The sequence below is a fragment of the Equus caballus genome, chromosome 5 (genome assembly GCF_041296265.1).
Source record: "Equus caballus isolate H_3958 breed thoroughbred chromosome 5, TB-T2T, whole genome shotgun sequence".
Lineage (NCBI taxonomy): Eukaryota > Metazoa > Chordata > Mammalia > Perissodactyla > Equidae > Equus > Equus caballus.
The window spans coordinates 19,843,930-19,861,792 of record NC_091688.1 but is presented as its reverse complement, the minus strand read 5'-3'; the positions used below and the strand labels follow the sequence as shown (position 1 = coordinate 19,861,792).

At 37.0% G+C, this 17,863-nt stretch overlaps 1 protein-coding gene across 9 annotated transcripts in view; it reads right to left on the bottom strand.

The window, feature by feature from the left end:
* The window catches only part of HMCN1 (hemicentin 1), a 437,461-nt gene that overhangs the window by 205,499 nt on the left and 214,099 nt on the right, over window positions 1-17,863 (bottom strand). For all 9 annotated transcript variants that reach the window (XR_011439059.1, XR_011439060.1, XR_011439058.1 and 6 more), the window contains 5 exons: window positions 14,811-14,969; window positions 7,870-8,064; window positions 5,371-5,466; window positions 3,975-4,102; window positions 2,503-2,647 (listed from right to left, as the gene is read on the bottom strand). Coding sequence is in view for 3 of the 9 variants with exons in the window: in XM_001491510.6 (XP_001491560.3) it covers window positions 2,503-2,647; window positions 3,975-4,102; window positions 5,371-5,466; window positions 7,870-8,064; window positions 14,811-14,969 (723 nt within the window). In the remaining 6 variants the exon portion in view is untranslated. The remainder of the gene's footprint in view (window positions 1-2,502; window positions 2,648-3,974; window positions 4,103-5,370; window positions 5,467-7,869; window positions 8,065-14,810; window positions 14,970-17,863) is intronic.

Sequence of the window (17,863 nt, the reverse complement as noted above, 5' to 3'; positions counted from 1 at the left end):
AGCCACTAAATTTACCCTAGAAAAAAGGGTTTGTTTTCTTAAAAGGAATTCAACAGTAAAACTTGAAAACCCTTAAGAGTTTACATTTAAAAGACCAAAATACAGGATTCTAGTTAATATTTTTCCCTACGAGTGAGATATCTTTTGACTTTAGAAAGCAACTGAAGAATTAACATTATATGAGTAGAAACAAAAGGAAGACTTAGTTATTCCATTCTGCGTATATCTCAATTAATCATAACCAACTTGCATACAAAAAACTATCAATACCCAATGTTCTCAAAATTACAAATTTGATTAAAGAAGCTCCTATACATGAAAGGTCCTAACATAGTGCAGGGACACAAGAAAAGCCCCATATACACCAGGCAGCTCCTTTCCTTCCCCTGGAAAGATGAGACAGGAACCACTGCCTAGAGCTCAAGCACTCACTGTGTCTCTTGCCTTTGTCAAATTCCTCCAGAATTATCGCGGCTACCCTGGAGTAGAAGTTTGCCAGAACAAGAGATACCAGAGACCTCAGGGCGAAAACTTCCTTGGAAGGCTGAGATTAACTTTGCTACATACTCATATTTTCCTAAAGCTGAGCTTATTCTTCAGATAATTTTTTCTTAAAAAACTGGCAGCAAATTCCCAGCCCTCAACAAGAATGTCAAGCTACTCTCTAAAGTAAGAAATTTAATTTCCAGAATCTTCATGGAACAGCTTTCAACTATGCTGTCATTTTGCGTCAATATGGAATAAGCCATTTTCCTAAATGCATATTGAGTTTGACACCTATAATGGAAAAGTGGCAAATTTAGACAACAGTTTTCAAATCTGATGACATTTGAGAAGGGAAGAGCTGTTTCTTTCCAGATTGCCAATCTACATAAATCAATGTGACAATTAAGTGGTTTCTTTGTCATTTTAATTTGCATTTACATTTGCATTCATTAATTCATTCTTTTAAGACTTGGTTGAGAGCCTTTAATGAGTATTCTTAGAAGTGGAGAGGCTGAGAGATGAAAGAAGAGCAGTGCTAATTAACATAAATTCAGAGGTCTGGAGACCCTGTGATGCTGCATCCCGTCCAACTCAAAGACAAATCTGTTGGCTAAATGATTACTTGGTTTGGTTTGAGTCAAATTGCTGGGTTGATTTTTTTTTTTAACCTTATGGACTAAATCAGTTACTCATTTTGGACTAAGATGAATGAAACAACGTTGTGAAATGACCTTTTAACTTTTAATTGTCAAAAGTTATTGCATCATGATAAACCACATCATTGGTTTGTCTGTCTTCTCCTCACTCCTCTTACCTGGCAGACACCACAATTAATGAGGTCACTCTTTCACCCAAGTGAAAATCTGGCTCAGAATCCTTCTCAACACAATATTATGGGCAGATGGTAGAAGCTAAAGGGAGATGACATGAATGCACTTCTACACTAGATTCTCAAGCCGGTCCATCAGCACCCTCCAGGAAATCTGTGGACTGATCTTCTTTAAAAATAAACACAACTATATCCAGTCTGGCTTTATGCATTTACTCTTCTAGATTCTAACTAATTTAGTGTTACTTTAGTATCTCTTCAAAATAATACTTCTTCAAGAATATCTCACGTGATATTGGTGGAGATTGATGTTATAGTGGAGATACATGGTATAAGATTGAGAGGGTGGAAGAGGCTATTTACAACGAGAAGCAGACATTGAAAAGAAGATGGTCTGCATCCAGTGAAATTTCCAACAGACCAAGAAAACTTTGGAAATTACCGGATTCTCCAATTCATGTCCTAAAAACAGACTGAATTAACTACTAAAAGTGAATGCTCCATGCTACTTTCATCCCTGTACACAGAACTACTTTCTAATACCATACTTAAAAAAAGCAATGTTGCAAAGTCTTTAAAGGAAATACACAAAAAACTTATGACAATTTCTTAAACTACAAAGCTGTCACTTATTTATCAAGATGTAAAATGTCAGTCATGAATGGAAAGAGATAGCTTTTGGATATTCGTATTTGTGACCTTTAAGTTATTTAACACACAAAAAGATTGTTTGGAGCACATGAGGTGGCCTTTAGAAAAGTTTAGGTCATTTCTATCTAACACACAAAGGGGTCGTTAGGAAGGACATGGTTGTTGCACAACCAAAAAGAAAAGGCAATTTGGACGGTATAATAAGTTCAGCTTGCCTGAAATTAAAATGTATTTTTAAACCTAACTCTTTGACAACTGAGTTCACTTTTATCAATTAAGAAACCACTTACAAAAGCCCTTGGCTAGACTCAGCTGGTGACTCCCAATAATGTCTTCTTGTGTACACAGGAAAGGGAAATCTGGAAACAGCCTGAACAATGTAAATATTGTTCAAGAAATAAGGCTTTTTTGTTAAGAATAACAATTAGGAAAGATATCTACTTCTTATAACTAGAGGAACAGAGTTATTTGATTTAAAGATATGAACGGAGCTTTGACTGTGGTTTGGAAAGAATTACAATGAGCGTGTCTCTTACCATGCACGTCCACGGTGGTAGTTTTGTTAATGGTTCCAGCAACGTTACTGGCCACACAAGTATATTTGCCTTCATCCTGAAGGCGAACTCTTTCAATATGAAGACTCCCATCACTGCGTACAGTGATGTAAGGATTTTGGACCAACTTAAAGAAAAAAAACTCATTTTTAATTAAAAGAGCAATGTTGCCTAAGCCAAAACCAGATATGCTTTTTATTCGTATTGGGTTATTAAAATGTCTTATAAAATATTTTAATACCCTTAAGTGAAAAATGATGAGCATAAAACATTACCAAGAGCAGTACCAATTTTATGTCATCCTGATGTACTATCAAAAATTACACCTACTAACATCTGTCAGAGTTATGCACATGCTGGAAAGAAAAGGGAAAGAATAGAGACACCATTTGTTTCATGTTTCAGAACTTTTGTTATCACTCAGGACCCAAATTTCCCTAGTAATGTTTACTTTTGGCTTAATTTAATTTTTTTTCAAGAAGGCCTTATTCCCACTTGTAAGCCATTTGATATTTTTATTTTGGCAAACAGGCACTCAATCAAGCTGAGAGAATGTGACTTAATCTCAACACTCACTCTTTTCAACGACAGATGTAAGTATTAGAGGACAATGTATGACAAAGGAACTGCGTCAGAGAAGGCTGGCAATATTTTCTGTTAAAAATGATCACCTCTAACTCTGTGCCATTTATGCATTTTGCTCAATCACAGGATACCTGAGTACCCAAACAGTACCATCCTATGCTCCAAGGACATTCACTACTGAGTGAGGTATACCAATTTTTCTCAGGTTTTTATGCAAATAGGAACCTTACATCTTATTCCATGGATTCAATTCATATCTAATTGGTACTCAAGAAGGTGAGTCTAACTACTCTGTAAAATGGAAGGAAAATTCTCTGAACTAGATGAAAATTTATTGCCATAGACAGCATGTTTACAGAAAAACTCCATAGAATTGTGGAAATTGTTCACATCCTTTCATAATCAAAATTTATACACTGGAAAACAATAACACAAAATAGATCCACATTTTTAAATAGGTCAAAGTAAAAATTTTAATGTTTGAAGTTAATAATAAAGATTAATATATAAAATAAAAAATTTTTATGAGAATATTAACATTGCATTATGTCTTGCAAAGAATATAAAAATATTTAAATGTTATGAAAATAACTTCATACTTGCTTCAGTTTTTACATATTCTGACGAGTTTATTAGTTACATTGAATTTAATGCAAAATTATAAAAATTACACCATTGACTAGTTCCCCATCTTATTAATTTGAAATAATATGAACTGCACAAACATATTAAGACTGAAGAAAAGTTTTGGTACAGTTATAAAATGTATTTTCATATGTTTATTAAATTGAAATTTCAATGGTTGGAATACATTGCCTCTTACTGAAGAAAATTAGAAATGTGAATGCACTGATTTAAAATGTTCTTACCATGGCTGAATTCTTAACCCACCGACGTTCTGGAATGGGATTTCCAGCCAACAGAGCACAAGGTAAAGTCAGCTGTTGTCCTTCAATTACACTGGTCACTGAAGGGCTGATTCCAATGAGCGGAGCAACTATGTCAGAGAGAGCACAGGTACTAGCAACTCTATTTCACCCAAAAGGACGGCAAACTCTTTTATAGGCCCAGACGACTACTAATTATGCTATTTAAAAAACTGAGTTTTTAGGAACAAATTTGTAAACGTAAATCAGCATGAATTGGAAGGTAGAGATAAAGGACCTCCTAAGCAGAGAGAATGGCAAGAAGAAAGGCAATAAGATAGAGGTAGAGAAAGTAAAAAAGAATAAGTCTGTGGCATGGAAAGCCAGCAATGTCAAGGCAAGACATTGGTAATGCATTCAATAAACAAATGGAGAGTGGCTGAAAGCATTTATAAATAGAAAAGTGGAATCATCAGAACCATTTTCAGAAAATATTCATCTGAAAATTATGAATGGGACTTAGTGGACAAGGGGAAAACTGGAAGCGGGGGGATCAGTGAGGAGGCCATCATGATAGCTCAGGCACATAGAATGAGGTGCGCTCCTAGATGGAATGGTAAAGAAGTATTGTAAAGATGTTCTTTTCTAGAAATTAATGAATAAATTTAACATAAATCAAAGCAAAATCCCCAAGAGATTCTACTTGGAAAATTTAAGTATGTGTAGATGAGTACAGGAAATTTTATAAAAGAAATTATAACATTCTATAAAAGAAAACATGAAGAAAATTTTATAAAAGTATATTATTGAGAAACAAGCACTGATAGATTTTAAACTCACATTAAATGCTATAATAATTTAAATAATGTAGTACTAGTGCACAACTAGAGTTCCAAGGAATAGAAATAGGAATATAAATTTACATGTAACCAAATGGGTATTTGAATCAGTGGGAAGAGAATATTCAATAAAGGATATTGAAACAAATGCATTACTACTTGGCAATAAGCAATATTATATTCTTACTTCATATCATATACAAAAATAATTCCATGGAGACTAAAATGACAAATGTAAAAAAAGTAACCAGAAAAGAACTCCACCACTCTAGTGTGTGTGTGTGTGTGTGTGTATTCATATTTAGATTTAATAAATTTATTCAAATTGACTTCCATTTCTTCAAGTGGAAGATAAGGATCTTGGAACAGAAGATCTCTAAGGTTATTCCCAGTTCTAACATCCTACGAAATATGAAATGGGGGAGGGGGAGAGAAGGCTAATCTAGTAATCAGATATTTACCTGGTTTTAACAAAAGAAGTGGCACAGGCAAGAGATGATACAGTAAAAGAAGTCTGATGATTCTGAAGAGTGTAGTGACTAAGCATTAATTGATCTTACCAAGTCCTGTCACTGTTATTGTTGCCTGGGACTGGATCTTTCCAAACTGGTTTTCAGCTTCACAAATATAGGTTCCTTTATCACTTGCCCATAAGTCTAAAAAGAAGAGACTATTTACTCATTCAGCATCATCTATGGAGCATTTGCTACGTGCCAGGCACAGTGCTGAGACCTGTGTGTGGAACACACGGTACTGCCTTCTGGCAGCTCCCAGTCTAGGCGAGCAGACATACAGAAAAACCAACAATCATACCACAGTGTGACACATGCTCTAATAGGAGTTTCAAACAATGAGCCGTGGGAGCACAGAGACAGGGGTGACTGATGGCATGGGGAGGAGTTAGGGAAGGATTCACATAGGAGGTAATATCTGAGCTGTACCTTAAACAGCAAGAAGAATAGAGGAAGGGCAGTCCAAACCCAATGGGCTGCAAAGGCAAAAGCATGACTTGAAAAACCACGGTCTGTTCAAAGAATGGAAAGCTGCACCGCCAGTGGATGGTGCACCACCATCAGGGGGGCATTTTGGAGGTTTTCAGGGGAGATTTTTTTTTTCAGTTGGCTCAATTACTGGGGGAGTCTGTTAGCATTTAACGAGCAAAGATTAGGGAGGTGACACATGGGGCAGATTCACAAAAGGAACAATTATCCAAGTCCAGCAAGACTTTTGAAGATCCCACTAGAAATTCATGGATTTGATGACTTTGTTTATAATTATATGAGCCTACAACCTAATGCTGTTTAAGTGGAAGAAAGAAAGAATTGTAGCTGGAATTGCCCACCATTTGAGAAAATCATTTCACCAGCTTGGAGTTTTTGAGTCATCAGTCCCATTCTCCTGCATTTGAACTGTCAAATTCAAGGTGATGTACATAACTGTGTTGGCATATTGTGTAGACATTGCCAGAGTACTTACCTATTGAAATGCATATTATTTCAATAAAAATTACTTTCCTTTATTTTCCTTAGTCCTGAATTTTGGCTATTAAAATCATTTTTATTATGTAGGTAGATCAAACATACAGACTTTTCTCAGGATAATAAAAAAAAGATGTTACAAAATGTTTTTAATTAAAGAGGGTGTTGGGGGGGTCAGGATGAGGACTACCGGGTTACTGGTTGTGTGGGTACAGTCAGGAGACTGAAGATGAAGAGGAAGCCTGGTGCCTTATAAAGAGTGCGGTTTTGTCTTGTGAGCAATGGGAGAGGCAAGAGAAGATTTTAAATAGGGAAATAATTGTCATCTTTGCAAATATCTTAACTAAAATAACCTCAGTTTATTCTATTAATAAGATTTTGACAGAGAAAAATGTAGCTTTCCGTTATGAATAGTTCCACCCTAGCTCAGATAAAGAACAGTGACAAAGTTCCCACTCCTCTGTTAACCATATGTATTTAACTGCAGAAATGCATCTGGTCAACTCAGGCAGTGTCCACTCTCAGCAACAGTGAACATTCATTTGCAAAGGAAAATTCAGCAAATCACCTGGTTAATGTGTCTTACATTACTTTTTTTTTTTTGAGGAAGATTAGCCCTGAGCTAACATCTGTGGCCAATCCTCCTCTTTTTGCTGAGGAAGACTGGCCCTGTGCTAACATCCGTGCCCATCTTCCTCTACTTTCTATGTGGGACGCCTACCACAGCATGGCTTGCCAAGCGGTGCCATGTCTACACCTGGGATCTGAACTGGCGAACCCCAGGCCACGGAAGCGCAACATGCGAACTTAACCGCTGCACCACCGGGCTGGCCCTTACATTACTTCTAACCAAGCTATTTTTCATATTATCAACTGCTGGACTAATTTGTACAGAAATACAAAATACTACTGAGAACTAAATTTCTAATCACCAGTTCCCTTCTAGATGATTTAATCTGGGCAACTTGGCAACCATTAGTCAATACATTGCCCTCTTCCATTCTTCCTTTTCTTTTATCTCCTCTAAGTGATTTGTTTTCAGGTCTAGGCAATAGACAGCCCTGGTGGTCCAGTGGTTAAGATCTTACGCTTTCACCACCACACCACCCGTCTGTCAGTTGTCATACCATGGTGGCTGCGTGTTGCTGTGATGCTGAAAGCTATGCCACTGGAATTTCAAATACCAGCAGGGTCTCCCATGGTGGACAGTTTTTAGCAGAGCTTCCAGACTAAGACAGACTAGGAAGAAGGACCTGGCCACCCACTTTTGAAAAAATTATGAATAGCAGCAGGGCATTGTCTAATATGGTGCTGGAAGATAACAGTAAGAGGATGGCACCAAAAGATGGGGCAGGGTTCCCCCAACACTAGGAGTCAGAATCAACTTACGAGCATTAAGAACAAGTGACCATTCTCAAATATAAGAGTTCAATACTATTTTAAAGTGAAATGCAACAAACACAAAAATGTGTTGCCAAGGAAGATAATTTCACTAATTTAAACAAAGTAATATCTATATATAAAACATGAATGTGTAATATATATGTACATACTTGGATAAAATATATTTGCTTAACCTACTTGAAATAAAGAGAGCTCCTGTTCTTAGTTGGCTGATGGAACTCACTGAAAAGGGTCTTGAGAAGATGGGCATGTTGTCTAATCTTTGCCATTTAATCTTTGGTTCTGGATAACCCTGGACATAGCAAGGTAATGTCACATTTGACCCAATTTCCACAGACACATCAATAGGTTCTTGTACGAAAACTGGAGGTGCTGGAAGATATTTAAAACAAAAAAAGGTCATTGGGATCGTATACAGGCACATTAAGTAAAAACTTAATTATTAAAACTGTCAACAGATTGAATTTGAATCATATCATTGTTTACATATTATAAATTTACCCTTTAAGTATTCCTGTCTTCTAATGAAACAGCGGATATTTCCTTTCTGCTTTATAAATGAATAGAGGCACAAAGAAGTTCAACTATTTCCTTAAAGCAATGAATGATGAAAAGAGTGAGAATTTAAATCAAGATTACCTTAAACAAAGAGAACCTTTCATTTTAGAAATTTGTTTTGAATTCTAGTTTATATCATACTGCTCAACTCTTTAAACTTACTTATAAATAAGTTTGCCTTATAAGGAAATATTTTTGACACTTTCCAAAACTTACTCCTTTTGGTAAAGTTTTTAAACGAACTTAACTTATACCAGAGTTCATTCTTCAATGGATCATTATATAACAAGCCAACAGTATTTAATCCTAAATTATCTCCTTGTTCTACACCACATTCTTGCTTCTTAATATCTTTCACTCTTTTCACATTTTTGAGTTAAAGAAATTTTAGCTTGAGAGTCAGTAATACAACTTAAAGTAACAGAATATAGTATTTGATAAAGGGAAACTAGTGAGTGTTTAACAGCTTAGAGTTAAGAGATGATTCAGAAATTATAAAATTTTAGATAAGAAGGAGACAGTCATCCACATAATTCAGGTAACCACAGAAATTGGGAGGAAGACTTAGAAATATGTCAGAGGCACACTTCGGAAAACATCAGAATGCAATACAGGAAGGATGTTGTCAGCAAGCCCAGATAGACAAGGCTCCCAATATGTCCCCCAGAACTTAGGGAGAAATGATGTTTGAGGCATCAGGCAAGGAGAAATATCTAGGAAACTACCAGAGGTAATTCATGAAAGCTGTTCATGTAGGACTCTAAGAGGAGGTACCCTAGGGAGGTTTCCTTGAAAATGTCAAGGTTAAATATTGGTTAGGAATTACAACTGTCGTTTACAGAGCCAGGGAATGTGTTAAGAGCTTTCCATTAAATATTTCACTTGATCTTCACAGTATTCCTGTAAGGTAGGTACTACTATTACTTCATTTTTATACATGAATAAATTGGGACAGAGATAGTTTACCAAGTGTCACATGGAGTTGAAGAGTAGAGACAGGATTGAAAAGCAGGTCAATCCGACTCCAGAGTCACAGTTCTTTGTGATTCTATCAGCTTTCCCTTTTCTGTGGGTTCTTACAACTGCCCATAGTCAAGCTGTTCGGCAAGCTAATAAAAATGGGTGCAGAAGATCACTTCTTTCCTTCTCCATGGGAATTCTGGGACTCGATGTACAGCTGTCTCCCACGCAGCATTAGTGCTTTATTAGCCTGGGTTAAAGGGCTTCGTCTAACTTTGCGGCCTCAGCTCCCATTATTTCCCTACACAAATCCTATTCTCTGGACCATCAGAACTCCTCACCCTTCTCCAAACAAGGATTGACCTTTCTCATTTGGTCCCTGTGTTACTGCCATCCCTTTCAAATACAATGTCTGCTGTGGATCTCTGGCTATTGAAATATTGACAATTCATTAATCTAGTTCAAAAGGCCCCTCCTCAATGCCATCTCTTACTGTCCCACATGGATATGATTTCTTCCCTCTCTGAGGTTTCAGAGACCTCACTCTGTACCATTCTCACGGCAATGGCCACATTCAGCCTTTTATTAGACTATGTGTTTTCCCTAGAGAGTGTATGTTTGCAATCAAATTTTTACCTTTTATAGCAACTAACATAGTACTTTGTGCATTACACATGGCTGCTAGATATTTGTGAATGACTGAATCAATATTAAAACAGTTCAACACTAATCCAGTGTGTGTGTGCACGTAAATGTTTATGATGATAACAGCTTTGATCCAGTACATTTGAACTTGCTCTTTTTTTTTTTTTTTTGAGAAAGATTAGCCCTGAGCTAACATCCACCACCAATCCTCCTCTTTTTGCTGAGGAAGATTGGCCATGAGCTAACACCCATCCCCATCTTCCTCTACTTTATATGTGGGATGCCTGCCACAGCATGGCTTTATAAGTGGTGCGTAGGTCCACAACCAGGATCTGAACCAGCAAATTCCGGGCCACAGAAGCAGAGCACGCAAACTTAACCGCTACACCACCAGGTTGGCCCCCAAACTTGCCCTTTTGAAGAAAGCAAGGCAAATTTAGAAGTCCCATTGTTTGTTCATTGAACCTAAGTAAAATAAAATTAAGGTAAATACCACAATTAAGCAATATGTTTATAAAAAGAAGTAGTATATCTGTGTTTAGATTTCTCTTAATGCATCTATATGGGAATTTGACTTATAAAAATAATAGGCAAATATTTTAAAGATAGTTTATAAAGTAGTTCATTGTTTGCTTATCCTAGATGTGTCAGGTCTAGTTTCTTTTCTCTGGGGTGACAGTAGTCATTTATTCTAGAGCCAGTTGCTTTTCTGAGAAATAGAGGTTAAATATAAAATTTTCAGGATGTGTTAGGTTCAGAGTGTGGGCAGGTGAATGTGGACAGGGGGCAGAAAATAAATTCCAGAAGAGCTAAAAGATATGCAGAAGCCTGGGATTGACCAAGTATTGGGGAAGAAACAAAGCTTACTGATACAATAGAACATAGCCATTAGTGAAAATGGAGACCAACTAGAATTTTCAGAACTAAGAAAGCAAAGAGCAAACTGGAATAAAAAAGGATAAGCAAATCTCAAGCTGTGCCCATAAAACTCAAGATAGGAGAAGTCACCTGTATTGAACAAGCTTTGGGAACAGTGGCAGGCACAAGACAAGCACGAGGTTAGGGAATATACACACGGGTGCCAGAAAACAAGGCAAATGACAGTACCAGGCACTAGGTAAGCAGCCAAGACAGCATCCGTGACAAGCAAATCTCAAAAACGAAGCAGCTCCCAACTCTAGCCAAGAAGGCTTTTAAATACTTCCTACTCCTAAGTGTGGCCAACTCGGACTCCAAGTGAATCATATTGGGTGGATGGTAAACAGATTAACGAGACTAGGGAGAAAGGGGGTAGAAGTGATTGTAGCACAAGACACAGGTCTCGTACAGAGGAGTCTGTGTTGCTTACAGAAGTTACACCAGTAAGTGGTTTTGAATGGCAATTCCACTGTTTCTTGGCCTATAACCTTGGAAAATTACTTTACCTCCCCCAGTCTAAATCTCCCCACGAACTAAAGGGGGATAATAACATTTTTTAACTCATGTTGTTAAAAGAGGGGATCTTTATTAATCACCTAGCATGTAGGAATCACCCAAATATTAACTATCGTTGATCATAAATATAGTAGAGCTAATTTACTACATCTTAGTTCTGGAGTTTAACATATCTCTTGTTAATTTCAGTTTTGGCTTCTGCATATAGCCCATCAGGATTATGCTGGTTCTTCTGTGATCTCCTGAATATTTGTGTATAAGCACCTTGAGAGTTGCTCAGAGTTAATGCATAGTACAGCTCTGTTGTCGCTTACAGATAGATATGGCTGTGTGCATACATTATTTTGAAAATATAAGTTACAAACAGATTAGCCATCTTGCTCTAAAACCTATTCCACAAAATTATTCTAGTTCCTTTAGTGTTAATTAAATCCTTCTCCACTATGGCAACTCTAGCATTATATTAGTCAGAGATTTTCTTCCCTAAAATGGCTGAACACACTGTTTTTGGATCTACCAAACCACAAAACACAAAACCACAGTCTAAGACTCAAACCCTGTGTGGTGTGGAATGCTGCAAATAAAATTGCTGCCAGGCCACTTTTTTGTTTGATGTAGCTAATCTTCTTTTCTTCCAAATGACTTCACAATTCACTACCTCTTTTAAAAAAGGATGAAAAGCACTGGTAACTTTCCCTGTTGACCTGAAATGTCCATAACTTAAAGCCGTGATAATGAGAAGGGCAATAGGAAAAAAGAGACTCATTACAAGAAGCTGGAACTCAAGAATAATATTAAACAGCCTTTTTATTATTATTTTTTGGTCTAGTATTGTCAATGTGAACTAACAGAGCCAGAAAAACAAGCAGAAAGCCCAAGTAGTTACATGATACGGATAAAAGCATGTTTTTCTTGTCATAAGCTACTTAAATCTATGCCCAGTAGTTTTGGAACACAAATGAATAATTTTATGCCCTACTAATAGTGGCACTTGTCTCAAGCCCTTTTTAAAAGAAATCAAGTCGAAACAGTGACTTTCATATTAAAAGCCCAATGCTTAATATTAAGTATTATGCCGCTATTATATATGCATTTCCATATTATTTTTCAAGACTCAAAGAATCAAAATGACCCCTTAATTTGTGAAGTTAATATCCATCTATTTGTTACATGTCCCATTAAGCAGCTTCAGAGGAAGAGCCGTAACCTCTGACATGCTGAAGGCACATGGGTGACAATGTCTCATTTCATCTTTACAACCAATCTATCGGGTAGGTTCTATTAAAAGTCAAGCAGAAAAGCCAGTCTCTCTCCAGAGCCCATTCTCTTAACTATTAAATAAGTTCTGGGGAAAATTCAGGGCTTTTGTTTCTTCGCTTTTAAACCTAACGGTGATAACCACAACCATCGCTGCAACTGTGATTTGCATGGTTTTTGGCAGCTACATCTGATATCTGCTAGAATATGTAACAATAGTTTTATGTGGACAAACAAGGACTACATAAACTTTGCAGGGTCCAATGTTTAGGATTCTAATGGTGAATGAGGAAACAGTAAAGGCGAATGGCGCTGACTTTAATATCAAGTTATTTGGCAATTGTTAACAATGATCATGGTTACAGTAAGCAAACAATTGAGTTTATGTTAATGGTTCCATCAGGACAATTACTGGAATAAAAGTTGAGAAAGCCGTTGTTTTAGAAAGGGTCATAGAGAGCGAAGATCTTGACTATGAGTGAAGACAAAACAAAATTCAGCTCAAGGAATGAAAGATAAATACAAAACATTTGTTATGGTGTTTCGTAATCCAACGCAAGTCACTCCAGCTCAGGAAGCCCCAACCCTTCTATGGCTTATCATGAGTCAGAAGAGAGAACCCAGAAAGTCCAGAAGCTAAAAAGATTATCAAGAAGGCATTAAGTAAGCAAAGAAGCACATGTAAGATATTTGGATTTTCTATAATCTTGAAGTGAGGTGAGGGTGTCATTTCCTTTTGGCTGGGAACAACTTCCTTCCTCCTCTGGGGCCAGACAACTCTAAAAGATTGTTAGGTAAATATAAAATATCTGTGCAGGAAAGAGGGAGAAGCAGAACTAGAAAATGTCGAGAATTGAAACATATTTTTTACATTTCTTGAAACAAGAATTCTGTATCCAGCGACCCTCCTCACTGGGACCTCCATTACTAAGAGAATGACTTGTGGCGTACACTCTGCTCGTAGATTTTGATCCCTCCACCCAATGATTCTAGTCTTACTTCCCAGGCACTGCTCTTCATAACCACAGAGTTTAGTCATGGTTCAAACACATCTTGCTGTGCCCCAGACAGATTCTACAGCAGTCTTTGTGGGCATTTCTAGGTTTGTTGATTCTACGCCAAGGACATAATTAACAAGAATACAGATTGTTTATCAGATAGCCCAGGGGCAAGGGGATCATAAAAAATCCAAGGAGGAAAACATTTAATTTATATGAAACAAAATATTAAGCCGAGAGGGCCATGATGTTCATTTAAAGAATTAGGATAGTAGAATTAAAATTTTGTGTTACTTTATTCTAAAAAAAAATGCATTTTCTTTATAGCTCCTAACTTTTATTTATTTATTTTCTTAAAAAACAGCTTTGAGATGAAAATCATCATACATAAATGAAAATACCATGTAACGAAATGTCGTATTTTACAAGTTTGTGATGCAAATGTTTGAATTATCTATTAAAATTAAGCTGCCAGGTTCTTTTTCATACAAAGAAAGCTCTGTTTTATTTCATGTTACCACAGTGTGTAGAATTTATTTTTCGTCAGGAAACATGAGATCGAGAGACAAAGAAGGAGAGAGGACCAAACTTCTTGAGTAATCCGACTATAACTGTCATGCACATGCTGTATCCTTCACATTGTGATTGACATTTATTTGTAGTTAGTTCTTTATTTTATACACTGAGGAGTCACTGCTTGTGAATTTAAAAAAAAAAAAAACAGTAAAAGCACAGTCTGCTACCTTTACTGTCATCAACATCTCCAACTTATGGTCTAGGGCCAAAGTCTAATTTCTGGCCTCCAGATGTTAATACTTAGAAATTTGGTGTCAGAATGGATGATTCCTGATAGGAAAATGTTTGTCAAGAGGTGATATACCAGTGAAACCCGCAGTCTGTGAAGTCAGACATCCTGAGTTCGAATATCCAGGCTCTGCCGCTCCATAGCTCTGTGACCCTGGTCAAGTTGCTTAGACTTTTTAAGCCTCCATTTCATTATCTATATAACAGAAATAATTATAATATCCTCTACTTAGGATTGATATGAGGGTTCAATGAGATAACACATATAAAAAGTTCTTAGCATAGTACATGGAAAGCACATGATAAATGCTAACTACCGTTTTTCTATCAATAATCGGAAACGCTAACTCTAATTTTGCCATTCTGACAAATATTTCCATCTAACTGTTCCAAAGTCATTAGCAGGGAAAAACAGCAGATCAATTTCAAAACAAATTTGTCTATCAGAGCTGGGATGCTTACAGCCAACATCCAGAGTTATCTTGCCAGTTGCTCTTCCAGCATCATTAACAGCTACACACGTATAATCACCAGCATCCAGATCCTGAGTTTCTTGAATCTTCAAAAGTCCCAAGAGAGGCTCAATAATGAGGAATGTTGAGGGCCTCAGCTCAAGATCTCCTAAGTCAAACAAAGGAAAGAACATTAAAGCATTTACATAGTTTACTCTGCCATTGGTTTAATGTAAAAACTTCTGAGGAAAATTGATCGTAAATTTTTAAATACAAGTGTCTAGCACAGTGTAGATGCTTTAACAATGTCCATGCAATGAAAGAATGAAGTGTTTCTTGGCACTGAGATGATTTATTAGTCTGTACAATTCTACAGGCTAACCTATAGCGAAAAATCTGGCCCCAAATGAATTAAGTACAAATATTTCCCATTGTATATGGACCTAAATATGAACGAACTCTTCGAAGCTACCCGGGCGACAGGGAAAGGGTGACAGCTGTCACCCTGGCTGTGTTAGGTAAGAAGGGAACAGGCAGATGAAGGTTGAAAAGAGGTTTCTACCATCTTGTGGCAGGATGAATTTTCAGTTACCCAGGAAATAAGAGACTACGAGTGTTCTTAGTTTGGTTAATGACCAGGTTTTTGGTTTGCTGAATGCTATCAGTTCGACTTTGTCTTGCAAGAGGTGTAAGCTGCCTGAGAGGATTCTAAGGGTGGCTGGGGAAGAAGGAACCACAGCTGGCTGCAGAGGATAGGGACGAGCTTGTTGGCAGAAGAGAAAGAATGGATGAGAAACTTCTGACAATGGCCAGAGAGAGGTGTTGTTACGTAAATCTCCCAGGATATACATCTACTAAATCTAAATCACTACTATTCATTAAAGTTCTTTAAGTTGGAGTTATGGGGTTTTTAGAAGCAAGTAGGGTATAAACGTGTGGGGGATGGAACTGCATATTGAGTTTGACCTCAGTGTGATGATGGGATGACCCAAGAAAGATTAGTTATGTCTGAGTTACCTGTCTATGCTGTACGTCCTTGTAATACCTCAAAACCCATGAGAACCACTTCTATTTGAAGGCAGGCAAGGCCTCAACAAATCTGTAAGTTAAGTTGACCTTGCCTTATGCCTCCCCTCCTCCAGGGTGTCTGCTCTCCTAAGAATGGACTTAATTGAGATGACCAGTCTCAAAAAAAATACCTAATACTGGATGTTTAATGTCAGCTCAGTGGCCGTATCTTTTTTGTTTGCTTTTGTAAAGGGTGACATCAAACTCTTTGCGGGGGTCCTGAAAACTTCCAAGAGGTTTGAGGGCCATTGCTCTTAGGGTTTCATAGCATGCCTAGATGCCAATTCTGAAAAGGCACTCTTCAAAATGTCACATATTAGCCTAGCCATGTGCCCTGGGCCTGACAAGCATAGAAGTAACTCCCTTAGCTGCTAACAGGCAAAGAGAACCTCAGAGCTAGTCATTCTCTAGGATGCTATAAAAAGCACCAACCAACAGACTCAGGGCAACAAACAGACAATTCTGTTTTTGTTTTTATCATTTTTGGAGGAGAAGTCAAAGGAGCCATAAATTTAAAAACAAAAAAATTACGTTAGCAATCGTCAATGCCAAAAATAAAGTATTTTTCAGCATTCCAATATTTAAAACCCCAATCATCCTTTTAAGTCTGCTACTACATACCAAGCGAGAATGAGAGAAGCAACTAAAGCTGCGTCGATGTGCCTCCAGGAAATTTTCATAAATAAAGGCAGATGATGTTGACATAAACTTTCCTCCCACTAAGGGAGGATGCAATGTGACCTAGCTGCTCATCAGTATTGAAATGTTTGGACTAAAATGCATTTAGATTTCTGGAATTTACTTCTCCCTTTTTTCTTCTATGTCAGAGGACATGACAAGATGAAATAAAGCTACGTTCTTTTGCTAGTAGCTCTTTTCAAAATAAAAATGTTTAAAGCGTAGCAACAATGAAACAAAATATAAATTGGAAAACACTGCCTTAATCAAGTATGCATTTTGATCACATTTTAATAATCTCTCCTTGCAAACTGGTGCAGCCACTATGGAAAGCAGTATGGAGTATCCTCAGAAAATTAAGAATAAGCCTACCATATGATCCAGCTATCCCACTGCTGGGTATTTATCCAAAGAACTTGAAAATGCAAAGGCATAAAGACACCTGCACCGTATGTTCATTGCAGCATTATTCACAATAGCTAAGACTTGGAAGCAACCTAGGTGCCCATCAAGGGACAAATGGATAAAGAAGATGTGATATATACACAATGGAATACTACTCAGCCTTAAGAAATGATGAAATCCGGTCATTTGTGACAACATAGATGGACCTTGAAGGTATTATACTAAGTGAAATAAGTCAGAGGGAGAATCTCAAATACCATATGATCTCACTCATAAGTAGAAGATAAAAACAACGACAAACAAACACATAGCAACAGAGATTGGATTGGTGGTTACCAGAGGGGAAAAGGGGCAGGGGGGAGGGCAAAAGGGGGGATTAGGCTCACATGTGAGGGGATGGACTATAATTAGTTTTTGGGTGGTGAACATGATGTAATCTACACAGAATTCGAAATATATTATGATGTACATCTGAAAGCTATATAATGCTATAATCCAATGTTACTGCAATAAAAAAAAAAACCCTCTCCTTTCTTGATTTCTACTGAAAAATTAGTCATCAAATTGTTGAGAAGCCATAGGGAAATACAAAACTTTGAGATGGAAATGAAATAGAGATTATTTAGTTTTAATATGAGATAAGATTAGAACAATGTTATACATAGTAAAATATATAAACTTTCCTGACATTCTATTCTGGTATTTAATAATTATTACCACTGAGGAGGGTTCTCTTTCTCCTGTAGTTTAAATTCAATTCTGGCCTCTGTGGATGTAAAGACTAACAGAGAGATCATTATTCCCGGCATAAAATTCTTTCAAATAGCTGATGTTAATCAAGTGCTTCTTGAAAATGTTTGTCTCAAGATCCCTTTACACTCTTAAAAATTATTGGGGACTTTGATGAGTTTT